We start from the raw sequence: 20,661 nt of genomic DNA, 5'->3' as shown, positions 1-20,661 counted from the left end.
CCTTGGCCCTTCAGAACCCTCACCTAGTGTTATTCTCAGACGCTTCGGACACGGGGCGTGGGGAGCAACACTAGGGACGAAGGAAGTGTCAGGCAGTTGGACAGAAGAACAGAAGGCCTGGCACATAAATGCAAAGGAACTCTTAGCAGTGCACTTTAGCACTGCAGTTTTTCAAAGAGAACGAAGTCAGAGCGTGGTGGTCCAAGTCAACTCGGACAACACCACGGCTCTGGCTTATATAAGAAAACAAGGGGGACACACTCTTTCTCCCTTTACCAACTAGCAAGGGATCTGTTGATATGGACAGAAGAAAGAGGGATTCGACTCCTGACGAGGTTCGTTCAAGGAGGGAAGAATATAAGAGCAGACAGACTGAGCAGGAAAAACCAGGTCCTTCCAACAGAGTGGACCCTTCATTCACAAGTCTGCCAGCAACTATGGTCTCTTTGGGGGAAGCCGCAAGTGGACCTGTTTGCAACATTCCTATCCAGGAGGATGGAGAACTTTTGCTCGCTGGGGGACGATCCCAGAGCCCTATCCATAGATGCCATGCTCATGGATTGGGAGGGCATAGACGCGTATGTGTTTCCCCCATTCAAGATGCTGGGGGAAGTAATGAGAAAGTTCGTGTCCTTGGAGGGAATGAGGATGACATTGATCGCTCCTTATTGGCCTGCAAGAGAATGGTTCACAGAGGTACAGGAATGGATAGTGACTTCCCCAGATCTCTTCCTGAAAGGACGATCTGCTCAGACAACCCCACTTCGAGAGGTATCACAAAAATATCCACGCTCTCGCTCTGACTGCCTTTCGACTATCGAAAGATTGGTCAGAGCGAGAGGCTTTTCTTCGCGAAGCGGCAAAAGCAATTGCTGGAGCAAGAAGGTCCTCAAACCATGCGGATATACCAATCGAAGTGGGAAGTTTTCCGTAGATGGTGTAAGGCGAAGAAGCTGTCCTCCTCCGTGATACCTCTGTGACCGAAATTGCTGATTGTTTCTTTTGTTTTTACGAGAAGAATCTCATCTGGCAGTGTCAACCATTAAAGGTTATAAGAGCATGTTATCAGCTGTGTTCAGGAATAGGGGCCTGAACATAGAGAATAACAAAGATCTGCATGATTTGATTAGATCATTTGAAAACTAAAAAATTTAAGAACTTCTCTCCTCCTAGTTGGAATCTGGATGTGGTTCTCAAATACCTTATGTCGGAGAGATTTGAACCTCCCGATAAAGCTACTTTCCGGGACTTGACTAGAAAATGCATTTTCTTAATAGCTCTCGCCACTGCGAAAAGAGTGAGTGAGCTGCAAGCGCTTGACTCTAGAGTGGGTTTAAGAAGGATTCGGCTGTATTGTCCTTTAAACCTTTATTTCTAGCAAAAAATGAAAAACCCCTCGAAGACCTTGGCCTAGGACTTTTGAAGTAAAAGGCCTTTCTCAGTTTAGTGGAATGAAAATGGAATGAACTTTATGTCCTGTGAGAACTTTGAAATTTTACCTGCAGAAGAAGAAGCAGTTGCAGGGTTGCAATCAGAGTTTATGGTGTGTAGTTAAAGACCCTAGAAGAGCTATGTCAAAGAATGCCTTAGCATTTTTTGTTAGGAACATCATAACGGAAGCCCACATGAGCTGTGATAGTGAGGCATATAAGACCTTAAGGGTAAAAAGCACACGAAGTACGTGCAGTCGCTACATCATTGTCGCTTCAACAAGAAACATGTCAATGAAAGAACATACTTAGCGGCCACGTATTGGAGATGTAACTCAGTGTTCGCCTCACATTACTTGAAAGATGTGAGAGTGACATATGAGAAATGCTTCTCTCTAGGACCTTATGTATCAGCGGATACAGTGCTGGGGAAAGGAGAGAAGACTGATCCTAATAATTAATTTTTGTCCTTATATTTATATATTGTGATTTTAAAATTATTTTGGTGTTGAGTTTTTAGGTTGTTTGAAAGGTGTTTGGGGATAACGCCTTTCAATCATATTTACTAATCCACGGTTAGGATCGGGTGATCGGGATCAGTATTTTACTCCTTTATATGCCAAGAGGCATAGGTATATTGTCATGTAAGTGAATAAGACTCCAGTGACAATTGCCATTAGGTTCTGTTGAGTAAGTGGATAAGACCCCATTGACAGTCCTTTTCAAGAGTTCTCAGCCATAGGGCACACCCTCGCTGAAGCTTTTGAGGCGAAGCAGACTTCTCAGCACAAGCTAAGAAATCTTCCGCCTAAACAGGGTAGGGAACTAGGGCGGTTATTATTAATTAAACTTGGTATTATCCTACAACATATGTTGTTTACCTATTAGGTCAGTAATTAGCTGTCTCTTGCCCTCCGCCAAAGGTAGCCAGATCAGTAAGTATATATCTGACAGGGAAGTTGAATGTATGAAAATGATATTGTTATTGATTGCAATAAAGTGTTTCATACATACTTACCTGGCAGATATATACGATCGTATGGCCCACCCAACCTCCCCTCAGGAGACAGGTGGAAGAGAAAAATCTGGCTTAAAACGGTAATAGTTCCTATTCCTGCCACCCAGCGGCAGGCGGCGGGATCACCTGACCTACGTGTAGTGTGTGCCGCGAAATTTGAATTTCTGTCGGGGACGACGGAGTCTATAGCTAAGTATATATCTGCCAGGTAAGTATGTATGAAACTTTATTGTACAATAACAATATCATTTTTGTTAGTTAAAACTCAAGAAAAACCACTAAAAATTTTCATACTTGGTTTTTTTAATAGTTTTATCACAAAAAAGTGCATTTTATAATGAAATTGATAAAAAAAAAAAAAAAACAAGGAATTTGTGGATATTTCTCATAGAAAAATACCGCGAATGCACGAATTTTCTGCGAATAATGCAGGGAAACGTTCCCGAGAGAAATCCGTGAATGTGTGAGTCCGCGAATCCGGAGAACGCGAATACGGGGGCCCCACTGTATATTTCTAATTACCATGTACACTAACATACACTTTATTTATAGGTTATATTTTGCATTTTTTTTATTAATTTAGGTATTGAATGGGCCAAATTGTTGTAGTATTTCATTGTTTATAGGTCAATTTAGCTTTATTATGAAATTTACTGGGGTGTTTTTGGAGGGCTTGGAACAGATTAGCCATTTTACATGTAAAATGTGGTCCAAGATACGAAAACCTCCTGATACGAAAGGCACCTCGGAACGGATTAATTTCGTATCTTGAGGTACTACTGTACGTAATTAAGTTACATATGTAGTACGTATACTAATTAGGTTCTCACAACACGATAAAGTAGCACAAAGAAATCACTAACGAATTTACGATACTAAACGAAATCGTTGGACCGAATGAATGCCAAATGTGTACGATAAAGCTTCGGGTGCGAAGTGGCCGAGCGAAGGCACGCCACCACGTAAGATGCATGATGGGAGGGATGCTGTCCAATAGGAGAGAAGGATCTCATGGCTTGGCTAGCATCAGGAACCAATGGGAGAGCAGAAGGATGGTGGCGAGTCTACTAGAACTAAGATGGCGGCGCGCGGCACGAGTTTCAAAATTGTTATGGGGCGAATCTCGGACTTTCAGAAACCTTTCGTATCTTGAAAACTTTTTGTATGTAGAGCAGTAAAGATTTTCGTGTCAGCTTTCGTATCTCGAGTTTTTTGTAAATTGAGCCTTTCGTATGTCGAGGTACCACTGTATTTTAGGAAAAATACAAACTACTTTAAAAAAATTTCATGGTTAGCAAGAACATAATTGGTAAAATTAAAAACAAAGAGATCAGTGATGCTTTAGGATTGATTTCAGAGATTAAATGCTGCTTATTGTATATACTACATATATAGTAATTCCGTTCAGTTGGATCCACCATATAATATAAGTTAAGTACGTAAATTAAGAGTATTGGATGAAAATAAGAGGGCTCATTCAAATATACCATATAAACATTTTAACCAGGTTTGAATTTTTCTTATGTACCCCTGAATTTTTCTTATGTACCCCATCTTAAACAATACATATGTATTTCATCTTAAACGTTAATCAAATTTGATAAATATTGTACAGTATATTCTTGTCAAGTATCTTTGGTTGATTTATTAGTTAATTTATTGGTCATAATGATAAGGATCACTCGTGGCTTATTAGTTTTGATGTGCATTTCTAGACTTTCTAATTGTGATATATGAAGTTGTTCCCTAGTTCTAGAAAAAGTCTGTTACAATGCATATTTGTTTTAATCGTTATTCCAGGTTAGCAGATGCCTCATTCCTTTTCTCACAAGTAACAGTTCTCCAGCTGGAAGTAGGATCACTACCCAAAGGTTTATTGGAATGGTGCCAATAGTAATTGAACAAACAGGGAGAGGAGAGAGAGCATATGATATATTTTCTCGTTTACTAAAAGAAAGGATCATATGTGTTATGGGACCGGTAAGTTAGCAAATAATATTTCAAATTCTGCATCTGCTTGTAAGTTTTATTAACTGAAATTACTTTATCATGTAAAAGAGTTAAGATCTAGTTGTTATTCAACTTAGGAAAATTGTATTAATATGAGTTACATATTTTGATGTTAGGATATAAATTGGATGTTACTAAAAAGTTTAAAAACCATTTTTATTTATTTGCAGATAGATGACAGTATCGCTAGCTTGGTAATTGCCCAGCTGTTGTTTCTTCAGTCAGAAAATAATAAAAAGCCCATCCATATGTATATAAATAGGTAAGTTTCAGTCTTGAGAAACTTAGAATTCTTGTATGGATACTGTATGTTTTTTTTTATTTTTTTTATCAAAGATGCTTTTAAGCCAAATCATTAATTGACAAAGAACTTATAATTTTTTAAAGACAGAAATTCACATTTCTTTTTTTATTCCAATTATGTGTTGCTTTTATACATGTATACTCTTCAAGGTCACTTTATTGTAAACTGTAAAAATGTAATATTAAATTAATTAGGTTATACAATAATTATAAAAGGCAAATTTAATATAAAATGACATTATGCCATTGTGAAGTATTTGTACCTGTTGGTAGTGATTCTCTTATAATTTTGAAACTAACTAACATGAAAACATCATTGAAATACTGTATAGTATACTCTATAGTATACTGTATTTCAATACTGTAATGCTTTCTTGTTTTAATTCAAACCCTAGGTTCACAAAGACCTCTATTAGTTACTTGTAGTATTAAGAGACTACTTATGTGATGGAATGATAGTCAACACTATAATTTGTGTAGCCCATATCAGGTGATATTGTTGTGACTTTCTTTTTATTCTCTTTCTCTCTTCTCTTCTCTTTATTATTAGTCAGTCTTATCTTCAGTAGCCTTGGTTGTATTTGTTAAAGTTAATATTTGTTATATGGGATAACCTTCATCCATATTGCTTGTAGTTGAGTTTTTCTTTTCTTAGGAACTTGGTTATATAGTAGATTACCTACACTGGACTTTTGTAGATTCTGAAATCATATTAATTCGTTTCCTTTCATTTATCCAGTCTCTCAGGAGTTATACTTGGGTACTGGGACTCTGGGCAAGTCAAATACCACTTGGTTCATCTTACTTATTATTAATAAACACAAGTTCACTGTCAGTACACTACACAAAAATTCACAGGGAACAGATATTACACCGACACAGCCTATCCGTCCAGTGTTTCTTTCTTAACTGAACTTTTCTCAGACTTCAAGTGAAGTCTGAATGAACTTTTCTCAGACTTCAAGTGAAGTCTGAACCTAACTTCTCAAGTTGAGCTCCTCTTTAATCTCTACTAGAATATACACCCTACTTCTTCTTGAGTGGCTTTTCCTACTTCCGGTGCTACCCCTAGATGAGTCTTATCGGTTGTTCTAATCTACAATAACCACCCACTTGAGGTGTCAAAGTTCAGAATTACCACTGGTTTCATCACTAATTTGTTTTGGCAAGTTGCTGCCTCTGTTTTGTCTCATTTTTCAAATTGCTATGACTGCAATTTGTTCTTACCACACTTCTACCTCCTTTCCACCTCCATCTACCATAACTCTACCATCACTCTAGCAATGTTGATAAGTATTCTTTGCTGTGCAGTAACTCTACCATAACTCTACCAGTGAATTTTCCTAGCTAATTCCCCTACATACATTTGTTCCGATACGTAATACAAACCATCGGTCCTTTAACAATAGGAATGTAATCAGCGCCAGCTGGAACCGTTCATAAGCTTCGAACAAGGAGGTTCGGTAGTTAACTGCTTGTCCGACAGTCGGTGGTCCCGCACGACTAAGAGGTGAAGAATCACTTTGCTTTCAGCCGTGCTGGGTGCTAGATGTGTTGTTTGCCGCTCTACCTGCTTCTGTTGTATGCTGTGAGTGCTTGCTTATTTTGTTATTTTTGATTACTCGTGTGAAATGGATTCCCACGAGCCAGTAAGACAAACTCCGTCAGCTGCAGATTGTGCCCTGGTGTGGAGGGCCATATAAAGTGTGGGGCCTTTCGATCCCTTTTTGAGGTGGATCCTCATGAATTTTGTACTCGGTGTCGAGGGCGTGAGTGCTCTCGCACCAAGCCTTGTGATGTTTGTGTAATTTGGTTGGAGGAGTAGTGGGAGCGTTACAAGGGAAGGAAGAAGCTGCGTAAGCCGGCCAAGGAGTCACCGGAGGGTTCTCCAGTTACTCCTTTGGTCACGGACACGTCTTCTTCTTTCCTCCCTCCGTCACAGCTCCCACGTACGGCTCCTTCCCCTCCGGGGGGTGTATCTCACTCCTTCTCTCCCCTCGATCAGTCGAGCATAGAGGAGGGAGCGAGATACCCCAACGTTCAATTGTATTTGGGGTCCTCCGTTTGCTCGGGGTGGGACCTGTCCCCCCCACCCATTAACCCGACACTTGCTTCCTCAGGTATGCCTGCCACGGGGGACGATCTCGGCCAGGTCTGGTACTTGCTGGGGCTCCAGGGGACACCAAGCGTTCAGGGGCTGCTGTGTCATCTTGCGAGGGGTTCCAGACCAGTAACCCATGGTCCTGTGACCCTTACGACCACTACGGTGTCTACGCCAGGGTATGCTGCCCCTCCTCACCTGGTATACACGCAGCATGTATCTATGGTGACCCCGACAGCTGCTGTGCAGGCTCCGCTGTTGGGTGTGCAGAGGAGGGTCGTCACGCCGCCACCTGGTTTTGCCGCTCTTGCCCCAGCCCCTGATTTTCGGTGTCCCAAGAGCTCGCCATTGGATCTGCCGCCAGTGCCTAGGATGCCGCTGGTTCCTGTTCCTGTGCTTACCGCTCCCGTACCAGTCCCTGCTGCCGTCGTTCCTGCCCGTGGTGTTGCTACCCCCCCCCCAGGTCCCTCCAGACAGGTGCAGCCGGGCCCTGTTGCTTCAGCAACTGCCCCGGCTCCGTCCTGGATGGAGGATCTGACGTTGGTCCTGAGGAAGCTGACGAAGAAGAGGAAGGTGTCATCGTCGTCTTCATCGTCTTCTTCGTTGCCGTCTGCTGCCGCTTCTTCCCCTTCGACTTCCAAGGCCCCACAGCTGAGGAAGAAGAAGATAGCCTCCTCCCCCCCTAAGAAGTCTCGGTATGAGACCTCTAAGGGTCCGTCCCATTCCTATGGGATGGTTGGGACTTCCGCTGGTCCTCCTGTTCCTTCGGGAACGGGGCCCGTCTCCTTCCACAAGGAAGAAGAAGATGGGGACCGGAGGGGTACCGGCTAACACCGGTACCTCCTCACCTGGCGCCAGAGGTTCTGCCTCGGTGCCAGGTACCGTCTCGGCCTCTCGTTCGCAAGAGGTACCGAGTGTACGGTCGCCCACAGTTGACTGTGCAGCCAGGGTCCAGGCAGCTGAGCCTGCTCGCTGCCAGGACCCAGGCACGGAGCGGAAGAGTGGAGGGAGTCACCCAGGTGAATCCCGCCAGGCCGGCGATCGCTCTCGTGGCGATTTGCCGGTACCCAGGGTTGCTACGACGGTTCATCTGGATTGTTCGCAGGCCGAGGCGAGGAAGAGGTCCCCTTGGTCACCAGGACCACCCTCGGCTGGTCCAGGCACCTTGGCGTGCCGTGAGGACAGGCCTCGCTCCCACTGTGACAGTGGACTCTACTGGTCTCCTGACCGCCGCTCCCACAGGGACCGGGCGGATAGGGGGACTGGCAGCAGCTCTCCTGACGCTCGGGACTGTCGCCGTGGTTCTCGGTCCAGCGGTTCTCCCCAGGGGAGCCACGCGACCAGGCCTGCAGCTTGATCGCCACCGCGGGTTTCACCTGCAGCCCCCCAAGCACGCCGGTTCTGCTGGTGGGTGAGGGGGGAGCGTCAGGTCTTCCTCTCCTATCCCTTCAACTTCCTCGGGCTACACCGGGAAGAGCGAGGCGATCAGGAGCGATCGCGAGGAGTGTGCTTCTCGCGGTCCCTCCACGAGGGACTACGAACCTGTCACGGTCCTAGGACCGACCAGATCGTACGCACAAGTGGATGGAGGAGACCATGAGGGGTCTGTTGTGGTTCCTCCTGTGGAAGGAGGAAGGTCTTGGGAGGCATTCTCCTTGGATGGGCTTGACGGTCCATCTCAGCAGGACGCAGTCACTCCCGAGATCCAGAGGTCGTTTGCAGAGGTTATTGCGCTGATTCGTCAGCACAATGACCTTGGGGGAGGATCGGCGCTTCCACCCTCCGAGCCTACATCTAGGCTGGAGTCATTCTGGGGTCCTAAGAAGGAACCCAGGACAACGGTGGGTCTGCCTCGATCAGCCTTGGCCGATAGTGTGCTAGGCCAGGTGAACTCTCTCGTCTCTGGACAGGAGGGTTCTCTTCGGTCCGGCAGGTCATTCAAGTTCCTTCCCCCACCTCTACTACGACGGAGGCGATTCTACATGCCAACAGAGGACCCTCTGCCGCCCAAACAGGTTAACCCGGAGCTGGCTAGGCTAACTCCGGGGTGTCTCTCCAACACCTGCTATCAGAGAACCTCTGGCTCTCGCAGTTTGAGGCACTTGCATTAGAATCGACTGCCATGGCAGCATTCCAAGCAGTCTCCTGGCTAGACCTGCGGTCCCTCACAATGTCTAAGGTCGTGGCCTCCTCGGGAAACATCACTCCTGAAGGGGACCCGGCTTTCAGGAGACTGTGCCAGTCTGGAGGTAGGGCGATTTCCTACCTGGACCACCAGACGGCCAACCTGCGGGCCAACCTGGTTCTGAGGCGTAGGGACGCTGTCCTCACTCAAGTAACCAGGTCGGCAGGGCGCGAGGGAGCTTTGGGTCTTCGGAACAGACTGGTGCGGAGTTCCTCCTCTCTCTTCCCCAGAGAGATGGTGGACGCTGCGGTGGAACATTGACGCACTGATGACAGTGACTGTCTTGTACACCAGGCAGTCTCGAAGGCGGCTGGGCAGCTTCAAGCCACTGTGGCCAAGCTTGGCTACCGCTTCTTCTGCAGCTAAGATGATTGCATTGTCGAAGCCGAGAGGAAAGACTCTGCCTTCGACTTCTGCGGTAAGGAGTGATTGTAACCAGCCCTCCTCCCAGCCCTCCTTCTGGGAAGAAGAAGTTGAAGAGAGGAGGGAAACGCTAGGGACAGCGTTCCCCCTCACCTGCTGCCGGAAGGTGGGGGCGTTGCCTGGTGAGCCATTAGGCAACTTGGCAGCACTACGGAGCAGAGACCTGGATAGTGGATGTCCTTCGGGAGGGATATCTACTACCCTTCGAGTCTCGGCCACCCCTCACCTCCAACCCGGTCCATCTTCAGACGTACGTTCCCGGTTCTGCCTGGGACATGGCGCTTCGGCAGGAAGTAGAAGCCATGCTGAGTAATCGAGCTGCGGAGATTGTATGGGATCAGTCACTGGGCTTCTACAGTCGACTTTTCCTGGTGGAGAAGTCCTCGAGGGGCTGGCGCCCGGTGATAGATCTCTCTCCCTTGAACCGATTTGTTCGCCAGACTCGGTTCACGATGGAAACGACGCGTTCAGTGCTCGAGTCTGTCAGGAAGAACGACTTCATGCTTTCTGTGGACCTGAAGGATGCTATTTCCAGATACCCATCCATCAGTCCTCCAGGAAGTACCTCCGCTTCATCCTCGACGGGACGGTGTACCAGTTCAAGGCACTTTGTTTCGGTCTCTCAACCACCCCACAGGTGTTCACGCGAGTGTTCACTCTGGTGTCGGCTTGGGCCCATTTGGTAGCGATACGTCTTCTGAGGTATCTTGACGATTGGTTGGTCCTGGCGAGCTCCCGCTCGCAGTTGCTACAAGACAGGGATCGACTCCTTGAGTATTGCCGCGATCTGGGGATCATGGGGAATTTCGAGAAGTCATATCTCGAGCCCAAGTAGAGGATAAAGTACCTGGGCATGCTGATCAATACGGTAGCAGGGCGAGTCTTCCCCGCAAACTCGCAGATCAGCAGGTTTAGGAAGGCAGCCGGACGGTTCCTGTCCCTACAGGAGCAGCCAGCTCAGCAGTGGCAAGTCGTGATTGGTCACCTGTCATCTCTCAAGAAGTTAGTCCCTCACGGGCGTCTTCACCTGCGGTCTCTTCTGTGGAGGCTAAAGGAGAGTTGGACACAGGTAAGAGACCCTCCGTACTTTCTCGTGTCTCACACGGAGGAGGTGAGGCAGGACCTAGCCTGGTGGCTGGACAACAGGAATCTCGTAAGAGGAGTGTCTCTTCGCACCCCCCCCCCCCCCCCCCCCCCCCACCCGGAGTTGTTGCTGTTTTCAGACGCGTCGACCGAGGAATGGGCGTACTCCTGGAGGCAGTTGCTGGCTGCTGGGTAAACTTGTGTGGGATCATCACGACAAGCACCTTCACATCAACGTCCTGGAGCTCAAGGCAGCGTTTCTCGCTCTCTAAGAGTTCCAGGACTGTCTGATGGGACACTCAATGGTGTTGATGAGCGACAACACCACGGTAGTGGCGTACGTCAACAAACAGGGGAGCCTAGTGTCCCTCCGGTTGCATCAGTTGACGTTGCAGATGCACGAGTGGGCCGTGGCTCACTCAGTAGAGCGGTCAGCTCGCTACATTCCAGGCAAGAGGAAAGTAGTGGCAGACAAGCTCAGCCGTCGGAATCAGGTGATAGGAACCAAGTGGTCCCTTCACCCAGACGTGGCGGAAAGGCTCTTCAACCTGTGGGGGTGTCCAGTTGTGGATCTGTTCGCCACCAGGCACAACAGAAAACTCCAGGTTTTCTACTCAGTTGTGCCGGACCCATGGGCAGCTGCAGAGGACGCTCTTCAACACCTGTGGGACAACCTCTTCGTATACACCTTTCTCCTGTTCTGTCTGATTCGCAAGGTGATCGGCAGGGTGCTGGTCACCGCGAATCTTCAGATGATTCTGGTGGCACCCAAATGGCCCCAGGTCGTTTGGTATCCGGACCTGCTGGCTCTGCTTGCTGAAGTTCCGAGAGAGATTCCCCCCTGGCACAACCTCCTGTGCCAGCCACACAGGGAACAGTACCACCGATCGGTTCGATCCCTGTCTCTTCACAGCTGGCTGTTATCCACCATCTCTTGCGAGCGAGAGGCTTTTCTCGCCGAGCAGCAACAGAGATGGCTGGGTACCTCAGGCAGTCCTCTGCAGCTGTGTACCAGGGGAAGTGGTCCGTCTTCTGTGGTTGGTGTCGTGGACGGGGTCTCTCTCCTCTCGGAGCCACTCTTCAGCAGGTAGCAGATTTCCTAGTCTTCCTTCGCCGAGAGAAGCTCCTCTCCGTCTCCGCAGTTAAAGGCTACAGAGCCGCCCTGGCCCTAGTCCTTAAACTGCGGGGAGTGGATATCTCCAACTTGTTCGAGATCTCCCTTCTAATGAAGAGTTTCGGGAGGTCTTGCCTACCCAGGGAACTCAGGCCCCCGGGAGGGGATGTGACTCTCGTCCTTAGGAGTTTGACTCGAAAACCCTTCAAGCCACTCTGAGAGTCGTCAGACAGGGATCTGACCCTCAAGACCCTCTTGCTGGCCCTGGCATAGGCGAAGAGAGTAGGGGAACTTCATGGTCTTTCTTTCGATATTAAACATATGAGGGGATGGGGATCTGTGACGCTCGATTTCGTCCCGGACTTCGTAGCGAAGACTCAGAATCCTTCGGTCCCTGACGACCGGTTCGAGTCATTCACGATCCCCTACCTGAAGGACTTCACCGACGATGATGCAGATGAGATGCTGCTTTGTCCTGTGAGGGCACTACGGCGCTATCTGAAGAGAACTCAGCACCTCAGGCCTGAGTGTCGACGCCTCTTCGTTAGCACCGGGGTTACCAAGAAAGAGGTGTCCAAGAACACTTTCATTCTGGCTTAGTGAGGTAATCAGGAGGGCGTACGCTGTGGATAGGGGTGACGACACCCGTACCCCTCCTCCGAGAGCCCACGAAGTCAGAGGTATTGGTCCAACCTATGTGTTTCGCAAGAACTTCTCCGTGGCACAGGTGCTGAAGGCAGGGGTTTGGGCTAACCAGACCACCTTCACATCTTTTTATCTTCGGGATATCACCCACAGGTCCTTGGATACCTTCTCCTTGGGATCCGTGGTGGCTGCTCAACAAGTTGTGTAGCTTACCCAGCACCCGAGCGGACAGAACAGCATCGCATCCTTGTGTGACTGCATGAATGGACGAGTGAAAGAGAGTGTGACTGCCTTCTCTTCCTCCTCTTTCCTCTCCTCAACCTGTGGGCAGAGGGCCACGGTCGTCACTACGCTGGACAGGAGGCAGATGCAGGTAAGCTACGCTACTGAGCTCCGTCCTTTCCCTTTCATTAGGGATAGGAGTGGTTATCCACCACTCCCCTAACAAGGGGGGGAGTGGATGCCAACAAGAGACAAACCCATGACTTCATATTGGCTCTTGAAGTAGGAACTAGTTCTTGCTTGCTATTCATAAGAGGCATGCTTGCCTCCTTCTTAGGAATTTGGTCCAGAGGTCTGACCACTGATCCTGCGGTGCACACCCCGATCAGCTGGGCAGAGGCTAGGATCCCTCTCTCTGCTCTTACGACCAGGGAGGGAACCAAGGTCGGACGAACACCAGTCTGTTCATAAGACTCAGATTCCACCCACCAATAAGTTAGTCTTCCTATTGTATTACATATCGGAACAAATCACAATTTGTCGAAAATTGTATTTTTCCTAACTATACAAACCTTAGGTCCTGTACACATAGTCCCACCTCATGCCACCCCTCACTCTGTTTCCTGGGCCTAAAGCAAAGTGATTCTTCACCTCTCAGTCGTGCGGGACCACCGACTGTCGGACAAACAGTTAACTACGAACCTCCTTGTTCAAAGCTTACGACCAGTTCCAGCTGCCGCTGATTACATTCCTATTGTTAAAGGACCTCAGGTTTGTATAGTTAGGAAAAATACAATTTTCGACAAATTGTGATTTTTACAGACTTCTGCTGCATTCCTAGCAATATTATTGTAGTATGTACACCTGACTATCACTCCTTGTCATCTTTAACAATCTTTTTTTTTATTTCCTTTTAGGGGGTTAGTCTCTACACTTTTGTCTGTGCACTTTCTGCTTGAATTTTCTTGTAGTCCAGGTCTTCACATTTGCTCCCCATACTTTTTTTTGGCCTTCATTCAGGTCTATCCATCTGCTTCCATATGCAAACGTTAAAGTTTCAGATATAATTTGTTGGTTTTTATAAAAAAAAAAGTTTAAGAGAAATGAGTTTGAGAGAAAGGATAAGTAAGTATGTAGTCAAATTTCAGTATAAATTTGGTACTATATTTTCAGCCAAAGATTTTTAAGTAATACGTAATGGTAAAACATAATGAATATAAGTTTAATACACCAAGGTAATAGTTACATATAATTAGGTTATAAACAGTTAAGATTTTACAAAATATCATGGTACTTTTATTGACGTGTATCTACTGTTCTACTGTTTTCGTTTCTCTCTCTCTCTCTCTCTCTCTCTCTCATATATATATATATATACATATATATAATGATAATGTTGGATTTGTATACAAATAATATATGAAATTGCTCTATGAAGAAATTAGTTTTGAATGAAGTTATGCTGAATTTTATTAAAAAAAATTTGTATAAAATATACAGTATTACTTAATGTTCTCACAAATAATCACTTCATTGGGAGGTACGTACTCAGTTTTAGAAGTTTTATATCTTTTGCTTATATCATAAGCTGATAGTCCCTAAGGTACTTACTATAAAATGCTGCAGCAAAGATCCAGATCTTTCAGAGGCCCAGTCAGGATTTTCCAAATTTGTTAGGATCTTTGAGGTTTTACAGTATGTACCTATATTGTATTTTACTGATAAGTTGTTCCTCTTTCCATCCATTCACACATCCAGTTTATATTGGCTGTAGGTTGTATTCTTTTTTCCAGCCTTTTTGACATTACATGTCTCCTCCAATTTTTTGTCTGCTGGTCCCTGATACATATAGTAGTGAGTCTTGAAATCTTACTCAAATGCAAGAGTTCACACCTTCCCCAGGACGATTAAAAACCACTTCCTTTTTGTCACAGTGTGATGTCTGTGATGTAGGGTTGGGGAGCCTAGCAAACATTTGCCGGAGCATCTTAAGGTGGCAGAGATCTGAAACCAAACAACTTTAATGTAATTTTTATAACATACTTCAGCCACAAATCTCATCAGCTTCTTTTTTTTCTCACCTGTTCAGAATCTTAACATCCTCATTGTAAGTTATTTTTACAACAGCATGAAGGATAACTGTCATCCAGTTTTTATTTTGTGGGGCTTTGTTCCCAGAGCCTCTGTGTAATGGCTGCTTTCCACAAATGCATGACAAGACTAATGCTACTGTATAACCAATCATAAGATAGGCTGTATATTGTATATTTGAAAATGGAAGCAATGTTTATAATTATTCTTTGCTGTGCAGTAAAATGTTAGAAATTATATAAATATTTCCAGTGCATATACACAATCACATGTAAATGATATTTCCTTCAGTCTTGAAGATTGAAGGTTGGGTACATCTGGGAATGTTGCAACTGCAATTTGGGCTTAGTGGGATTGATGGATTGTATGAAAAATTTTGGTTAGTAAAAAACTTTAATTTTTACTGTGTATTATATTAGAAATAGAATTGTTTACAATTAATTCCTAATATTAGGGGAATGATTTTTATTTGATTTCAGTCCCGGAGGAGTCGTCACTGCAGGCTTGGGAATATATGACACAATGCAGTATGTTCAACCTCCTATAGCTACTTGGTGTGTTGGACAGGCTTGTTCCATGGCTTCTCTTCTTTTGGCAGCTGGTAGCCCAGGCATGAGACACTCTTTACCTCATTCACGTATCATGATTCATCAGCCTCATGGTGGAGCTCAGGTATGCTCACAGAATTAATATTGATTTCATCTCAAACACATGTCACTGGTTTACAAATGCTGTACTTTCTGTCTCTAGAATTGGTCAGATTCAGAATTCCAAACAGTTACTTTAGTTGTGGCCCATAAGTTGGGTCAGACTCTCTCTCTCTCTCTCTCTCTCTCTCTCTCTCTCTCTCTCTCTCTCTCTCTCTCTCTCTCTCTCTCTCTCCAAACATCAGCAAATATATAAAGTTGAGACCAGGTCAATCCAAAGATCATATGATCTGGCATATGACATGAGATTATGCTATGTCAGTGTGAAAATATATATATATATATATATATATCATATATATATATATATATATATATATATATATATATATATATATATATATATATATATATATATATATATATATATATATATATATATATATAGATATATATATATTATCTATATATATATATATATATATATATATATATATATATAGACATATATATATATATATATATCTATATATACTATATATATATATATGATATAGCATATATATATGTAATGTATATATATATATCATTATATATATATATATTATAGTATATATATATATATATTATTATGTAGATATATATAATATATATATATATATATGATATATATATATATATATATTATATATATGTATAGTATATCATATGATATATATATATATATTATATATATATATATATATATATATATATATATATATATATATTATATATCTATATATATATATAGTTATATTATATATATATATATATATTTATATATATAATTATATATATATATATATATATATATATATATATATATATATAGTGTGATAGATATATATATAATATATATATATATATATATAGATATACATATATATATATATGTATTATATATCTATATATATATATCTATACTATATATATACTATATATCTATATATCTATATATATATACTATATATATATATATATATATATATATATATATATATATAGTACTGAGGAAACTTATTATGATAGGTAGAATGCATGTTTAGTGTATCACTGTTATGTAAAAATAATTATAATCAACAAATATAATGTAACTTATCTTATTCTACCCTCAATATGAGTAATACAGTATAGTTAAATATTATTCTTGAAAATGAAAATATAAATCAGGTGTATTAGGACTATAATTAGAACCCATAGGAATACCTTTTATGTTTCAATACTCATATGATCAGTCAGTATGTTAAATAAAACAATACACCTCAAAAGTTTTTCATTTGTAATCTTGTTGCATCAGTTACTTAAATATCTGGAACCTCTTGATTGGCCTTCTTACCTCCTTATCAGTCGCATTTTCAACTTGATGTAACCCTTCCACTCTAGATTCATGTACATTTGTCCTTCTATCATGTACAATAATTGTACAAAATGCCTGCCACAACAAAGGGATGTTTTATCTTTGAGCATCTATCTATTTTCATTCTTTGTTCTGAAATGTCCTAAAGAACCTTTAAGAACTTTAGCAGCCTTCAAAAGAACTGAAATGGTTTAGAATTTAGGGAATAACCACTGTATATCATAATTTCTGCTCATCGGTAAAGGTTTACGCAGGGAATTAATTTTTCCAGTGTAATTGAACTGCTGAAAAAACACAGTCTGGATGACTTTTTTTTTGCATTCTACAAGCAGGCTGAGGCACATGTAAAATAAGATCTTATATTAAGGGGAATTTAAAAATTTGATTTTTCATTTTTCTTAAGATTTAGTTATGTCATGACAAGTTTGTAAAACACAGATGGTCTTAAGTAAGTTTTATGTAATTACAGTAATTTTCCCATATGCTTTCCAGGGTCAAGCTACAGATATCCAGATTCAAGCAGAAGAAATTATTCGACTAAAAGAAAGATTAAATTTGATATATGTTAAACATACAGGAGTACCTTTAGAAAAAATAGGTAAGTACTTCAACAGAACTGTACCTTTAGCATTAGATTGTAGTAAGAGGAAATAGTTCTTTAGTCATTAAACTTTCAGATTTGATAGGAAGTAAACAAATTAATTCAGCATTCAATTGAAAGCCTTCAAAAAATACATTGATTGGTTTTGTTGTTCGTTAACTTTTTTATCCTTTCAATTAGTTTTTTGAGACCAGTGTCACAGTTTTGGACTCTCATAGGGCTAACCCAAAGGATTTGTACATAAATGAGAGCTGTTAATTGGTTAGCTGGGTGGGAAGAAACTAAATGGAATGAATGAAAATTATAAGGCAGATTGCAATGGAGCTGGACCTTAACCCTTAAATGCCGACTGGACGTATTTTACATCGACATACAAAAGTTTTTTTTTAAAATTCGCGGAAAAATACTTTTAGGCCTACCAGCGAAAACTCTTGAATCACGCGCCTTGGGGATGCTGGGAGTTCACGGATCAAGGTGTTTTTTTGTTTACAATCGTTACGCCAAGGCGCGCAAGCGCGAATTTTCTTTCTTGCCGCACTAAAAAGTAGCTGTGACACATCTTCAGAAATTATTTCGTCACTTTTGACATAATTTTTTTACATTTTAAATTAGCCGTTTACATGGAGTATTTAAAAAAAATGTGCGAATTTTTATGTAGAATACGACAAAAAAATACTCATTATTGTAGCTTTTATCAGTTTTTGAGAATATTTTCATATACTACGATAAGTGCCAAAATTTCAACCTTCGGTCAACTTTGACTCTACCGAAATGGTTGAAAAACGCAATTGTAAGCTAAAACTCTTATTTTGTTCATGCAACTTACCTGACAGATATATATATAGCTGTATTCTCCGAAGTCCGACAGAATTTCAAAACTCGTGGCACACGCAGGTGGGCGGCCAGGTTGGTAGTACCATGCCGTTCCCCCGCTGGGAGGGGGATATCCTGGAAATACCATTTCCCATTTTCTATTCATATTTTTTTTCTGTCGCCAGTTGGTAAACAACTGTTTGTTACAGACCTCCGCCTAGGATTTTTTGGGATTCCGACTCGTTCTCAATAAGTATCTGGATTGACTTTTGGTTATTGATTCTGGATTGTTGGATTGGCATACGCGATAGTGGACTGTTTTTTTTTATTTTGGATTGGCTTTTCTGTGAACGTGATGTCTGGATCAAATTCAGTGAGTTTCAGAGTGTGTGTGAAGAGTGATTGCAAGGTGAGGCTACCTAAATCATCGGTAGATCCCCACACAGTATGTATGGGGTGTAGGGGGCATGTATGTTTATTGGATGATCGGTGAACAATGAATGCGAAGGTTTGAGGCCGATGATGGATGGAAAGTGTATGATTCTTATCGGCGTAAATTGGAGCGCGATAGGATCAGGAGGGCTTCCTCCAAGAGCGGTTCTTCGAAAGGTAAGGGAAGTAACATTTCACCTGTATTAACACCAGTAGAATTTGCTTCACCTAATCCTGTGTTGTTGCCTGCGGGCCCTGATTCTGTGTCTGGAGAAGGTAATGCCCTTTCTCTGATTCTAGAGTCGTTACGCACTCTAGAATCTAAAGTGTTTGGCCTTGGAAAGGAAAACCGGCTCAATTAAAGTGTGTGATCGTGCCCCTAGTGTTGTGGAGGGGGGCGTCAGATCGGCCCCATAATGCTCTAGGCGTAGACCTCTATCGGACTCCCAGGACTCAGGGAGTGGGGTATGTCGAAAGCCGCAAGAGGGTTACGGGGGCTCCCCACCGATCTGGCGTCCCTTCGGCAGGACCTGTTGTTAGTTCCCAGGCTGCCAAGGAGCGTGCACAGGCTCGCATCCTTAAGGACTGTTTTTCGTCCTCCGAGGCGCCTCCCCACAAGCAAGGGTGGAGCGCCTCGGAGAGACTCGCGTCCTTTGAAAAGGACTTTTCCTAGTGAGGACGCTTCACGTCCTTCTCTCACCGTTGTTTATCGTTGCCGTCTTCACCTGCGTCGTATGACGCGTTTCCTCCGCAGAAGAGAGGTAGGACGTCATCTGAGGATGACGCTGAGAAGCGCTTCTTTCGCGCTTCGGAGAGGCAGGTAGCTGTACCTGTGAGAAGGAAGGAGGCGTCCCCTCGCCCCTCGTCTTCTCGCAGGTTCAGCCCTTCACCATCCTCTAGTTTCTTCACCAACGAAGAATATTCTTGTGTCTCTGCAAGACCAATTGTCAGCTTTAATGGCTCAGAAGACTCGCCCAGCAGCAGTCGAGCCTAAGCGTAGGAAGGACGTCAGGCTGCCTGTCAAGAGGACGAAGCAGTCCCCTTCTCCGTCTCCTCGTTCGTCTCTGTCTCCGCTTGCTTCTCCGTCGGAGCTTCCTCGATCTCGTTCTACTTGTAGGAAGTCTCGTGGACAGGACGCTTTTCTTCCCTCTCGACGTCCTGATCAGCCCGCGCGTCAGGACGCCTTTGAGGACGCTCGGCAGGACGCCTTGGAGGACGCTTTTGAGGACGCTCGGCAGGACGCTTTTGAGGACGCTCGTCGGGACGTTTTGCTAGACGCTTTGCCTTTTGAGAAGGCTTTCGACGAGCGCCCAGAAGGATGCTTTGAAAGCGAAAGCTAGACGCTTTAGCGGGAAGCGTAAGGACGCTTCTCTAGAGCGAGTTATGAGTAGCCTCTCATGACGCTCAGCGCTGTCAAGACGCTCTTCGTTCTTCAAGCTCTAAGGATCGACAGAAGGTCGGTCGCATTGAAGAAGCTGCTACACCTAAACCTCGAAAGTCTTGTTGAATGAGGACGTTACGACCCGTTTGGGTGCACGCCCTCTCCAGAGGAAGGAGCAGTCTCCTTTGCCTCTTAGGGAGGAAGGAGAGCTTAGTAGTCCGGCGGACTCAGTTGAGGAGGAGCAGCCTTCGGTTTCGTCTGTGTCGGATTATAAAGGTTGCTGTTACGACTGCTACGCTTGTCTTTGGAGACAAGTTCCAGCCTGCAGCTCCCAGGTCTCCCACCCTCTCAGTTTCGTTATCTAAGTCTTGCAAGGTCCCGGAGTTTGTGGAAATGAAAACTTCGTTGTCCACCAAGAGGGCTTTTAAGAAGTTGCAAGATTGGATGGAACGTCGGAAGGATCAGGGCAAGTCGACTTTCGCCCTTCCTCCTTCAAGACTCAGTGGGAAAGGTGGCATCTGGTATGAGACTAAGGAGAAGTGGAGTTAAGATCCCGTCGTCATCCCAAGGGGACTTTGCTAGTCTGGTCGATGCTCAGAAGAGGTCCCTTTTGTCGACTGCTAAGATTTCATGGACGCCTACGGAGATTGATCATCACATGAAAGGACTGTTAAGGACTCTCGAAGTCTTTAACTTTCTAGACTGGTGCTTGGGAGTCCTAGATCTTCAATCTAGGAGTCCTGACTCGTTAAGTCTGGGGGAG

At 44.0% G+C, this 20,661-nt stretch overlaps 1 protein-coding gene across 2 annotated transcripts in view; it reads left to right on the top strand.

Annotated features, from left to right (window-relative positions):
* Positions 1 to 17,340, top strand: part of LOC135215434 (ATP-dependent Clp protease proteolytic subunit, mitochondrial-like) — a 31,024-nt gene extending 13,684 nt beyond the window's left edge. For both annotated transcript variants that reach the window (XM_064250086.1, XM_064250087.1), the window contains exons 2-5: positions 4,249 to 4,428; positions 4,629 to 4,720; positions 15,105 to 15,297; positions 17,164 to 17,340. In XM_064250086.1, the coding sequence (XP_064106156.1) occupies positions 4,249 to 4,428; positions 4,629 to 4,720; positions 15,105 to 15,297; positions 17,164 to 17,325 (627 nt within the window). In that variant the 3' untranslated portion in view covers positions 17,326 to 17,340. The remainder of the gene's footprint in view (positions 1 to 4,248; positions 4,429 to 4,628; positions 4,721 to 15,104; positions 15,298 to 17,163) is intronic.
* The last annotated feature ends 3,321 nt before the right edge of the window (positions 17,341 to 20,661 follow it).

This window comes from Macrobrachium nipponense, chromosome 5 (assembly GCF_015104395.2).
Source record: "Macrobrachium nipponense isolate FS-2020 chromosome 5, ASM1510439v2, whole genome shotgun sequence".
NCBI classification, from domain to species: domain Eukaryota; kingdom Metazoa; phylum Arthropoda; class Malacostraca; order Decapoda; family Palaemonidae; genus Macrobrachium; species Macrobrachium nipponense.
Note: the sequence above shows the minus strand (reverse complement) of the source record. Positions and strands in the feature narration are given on the sequence as shown.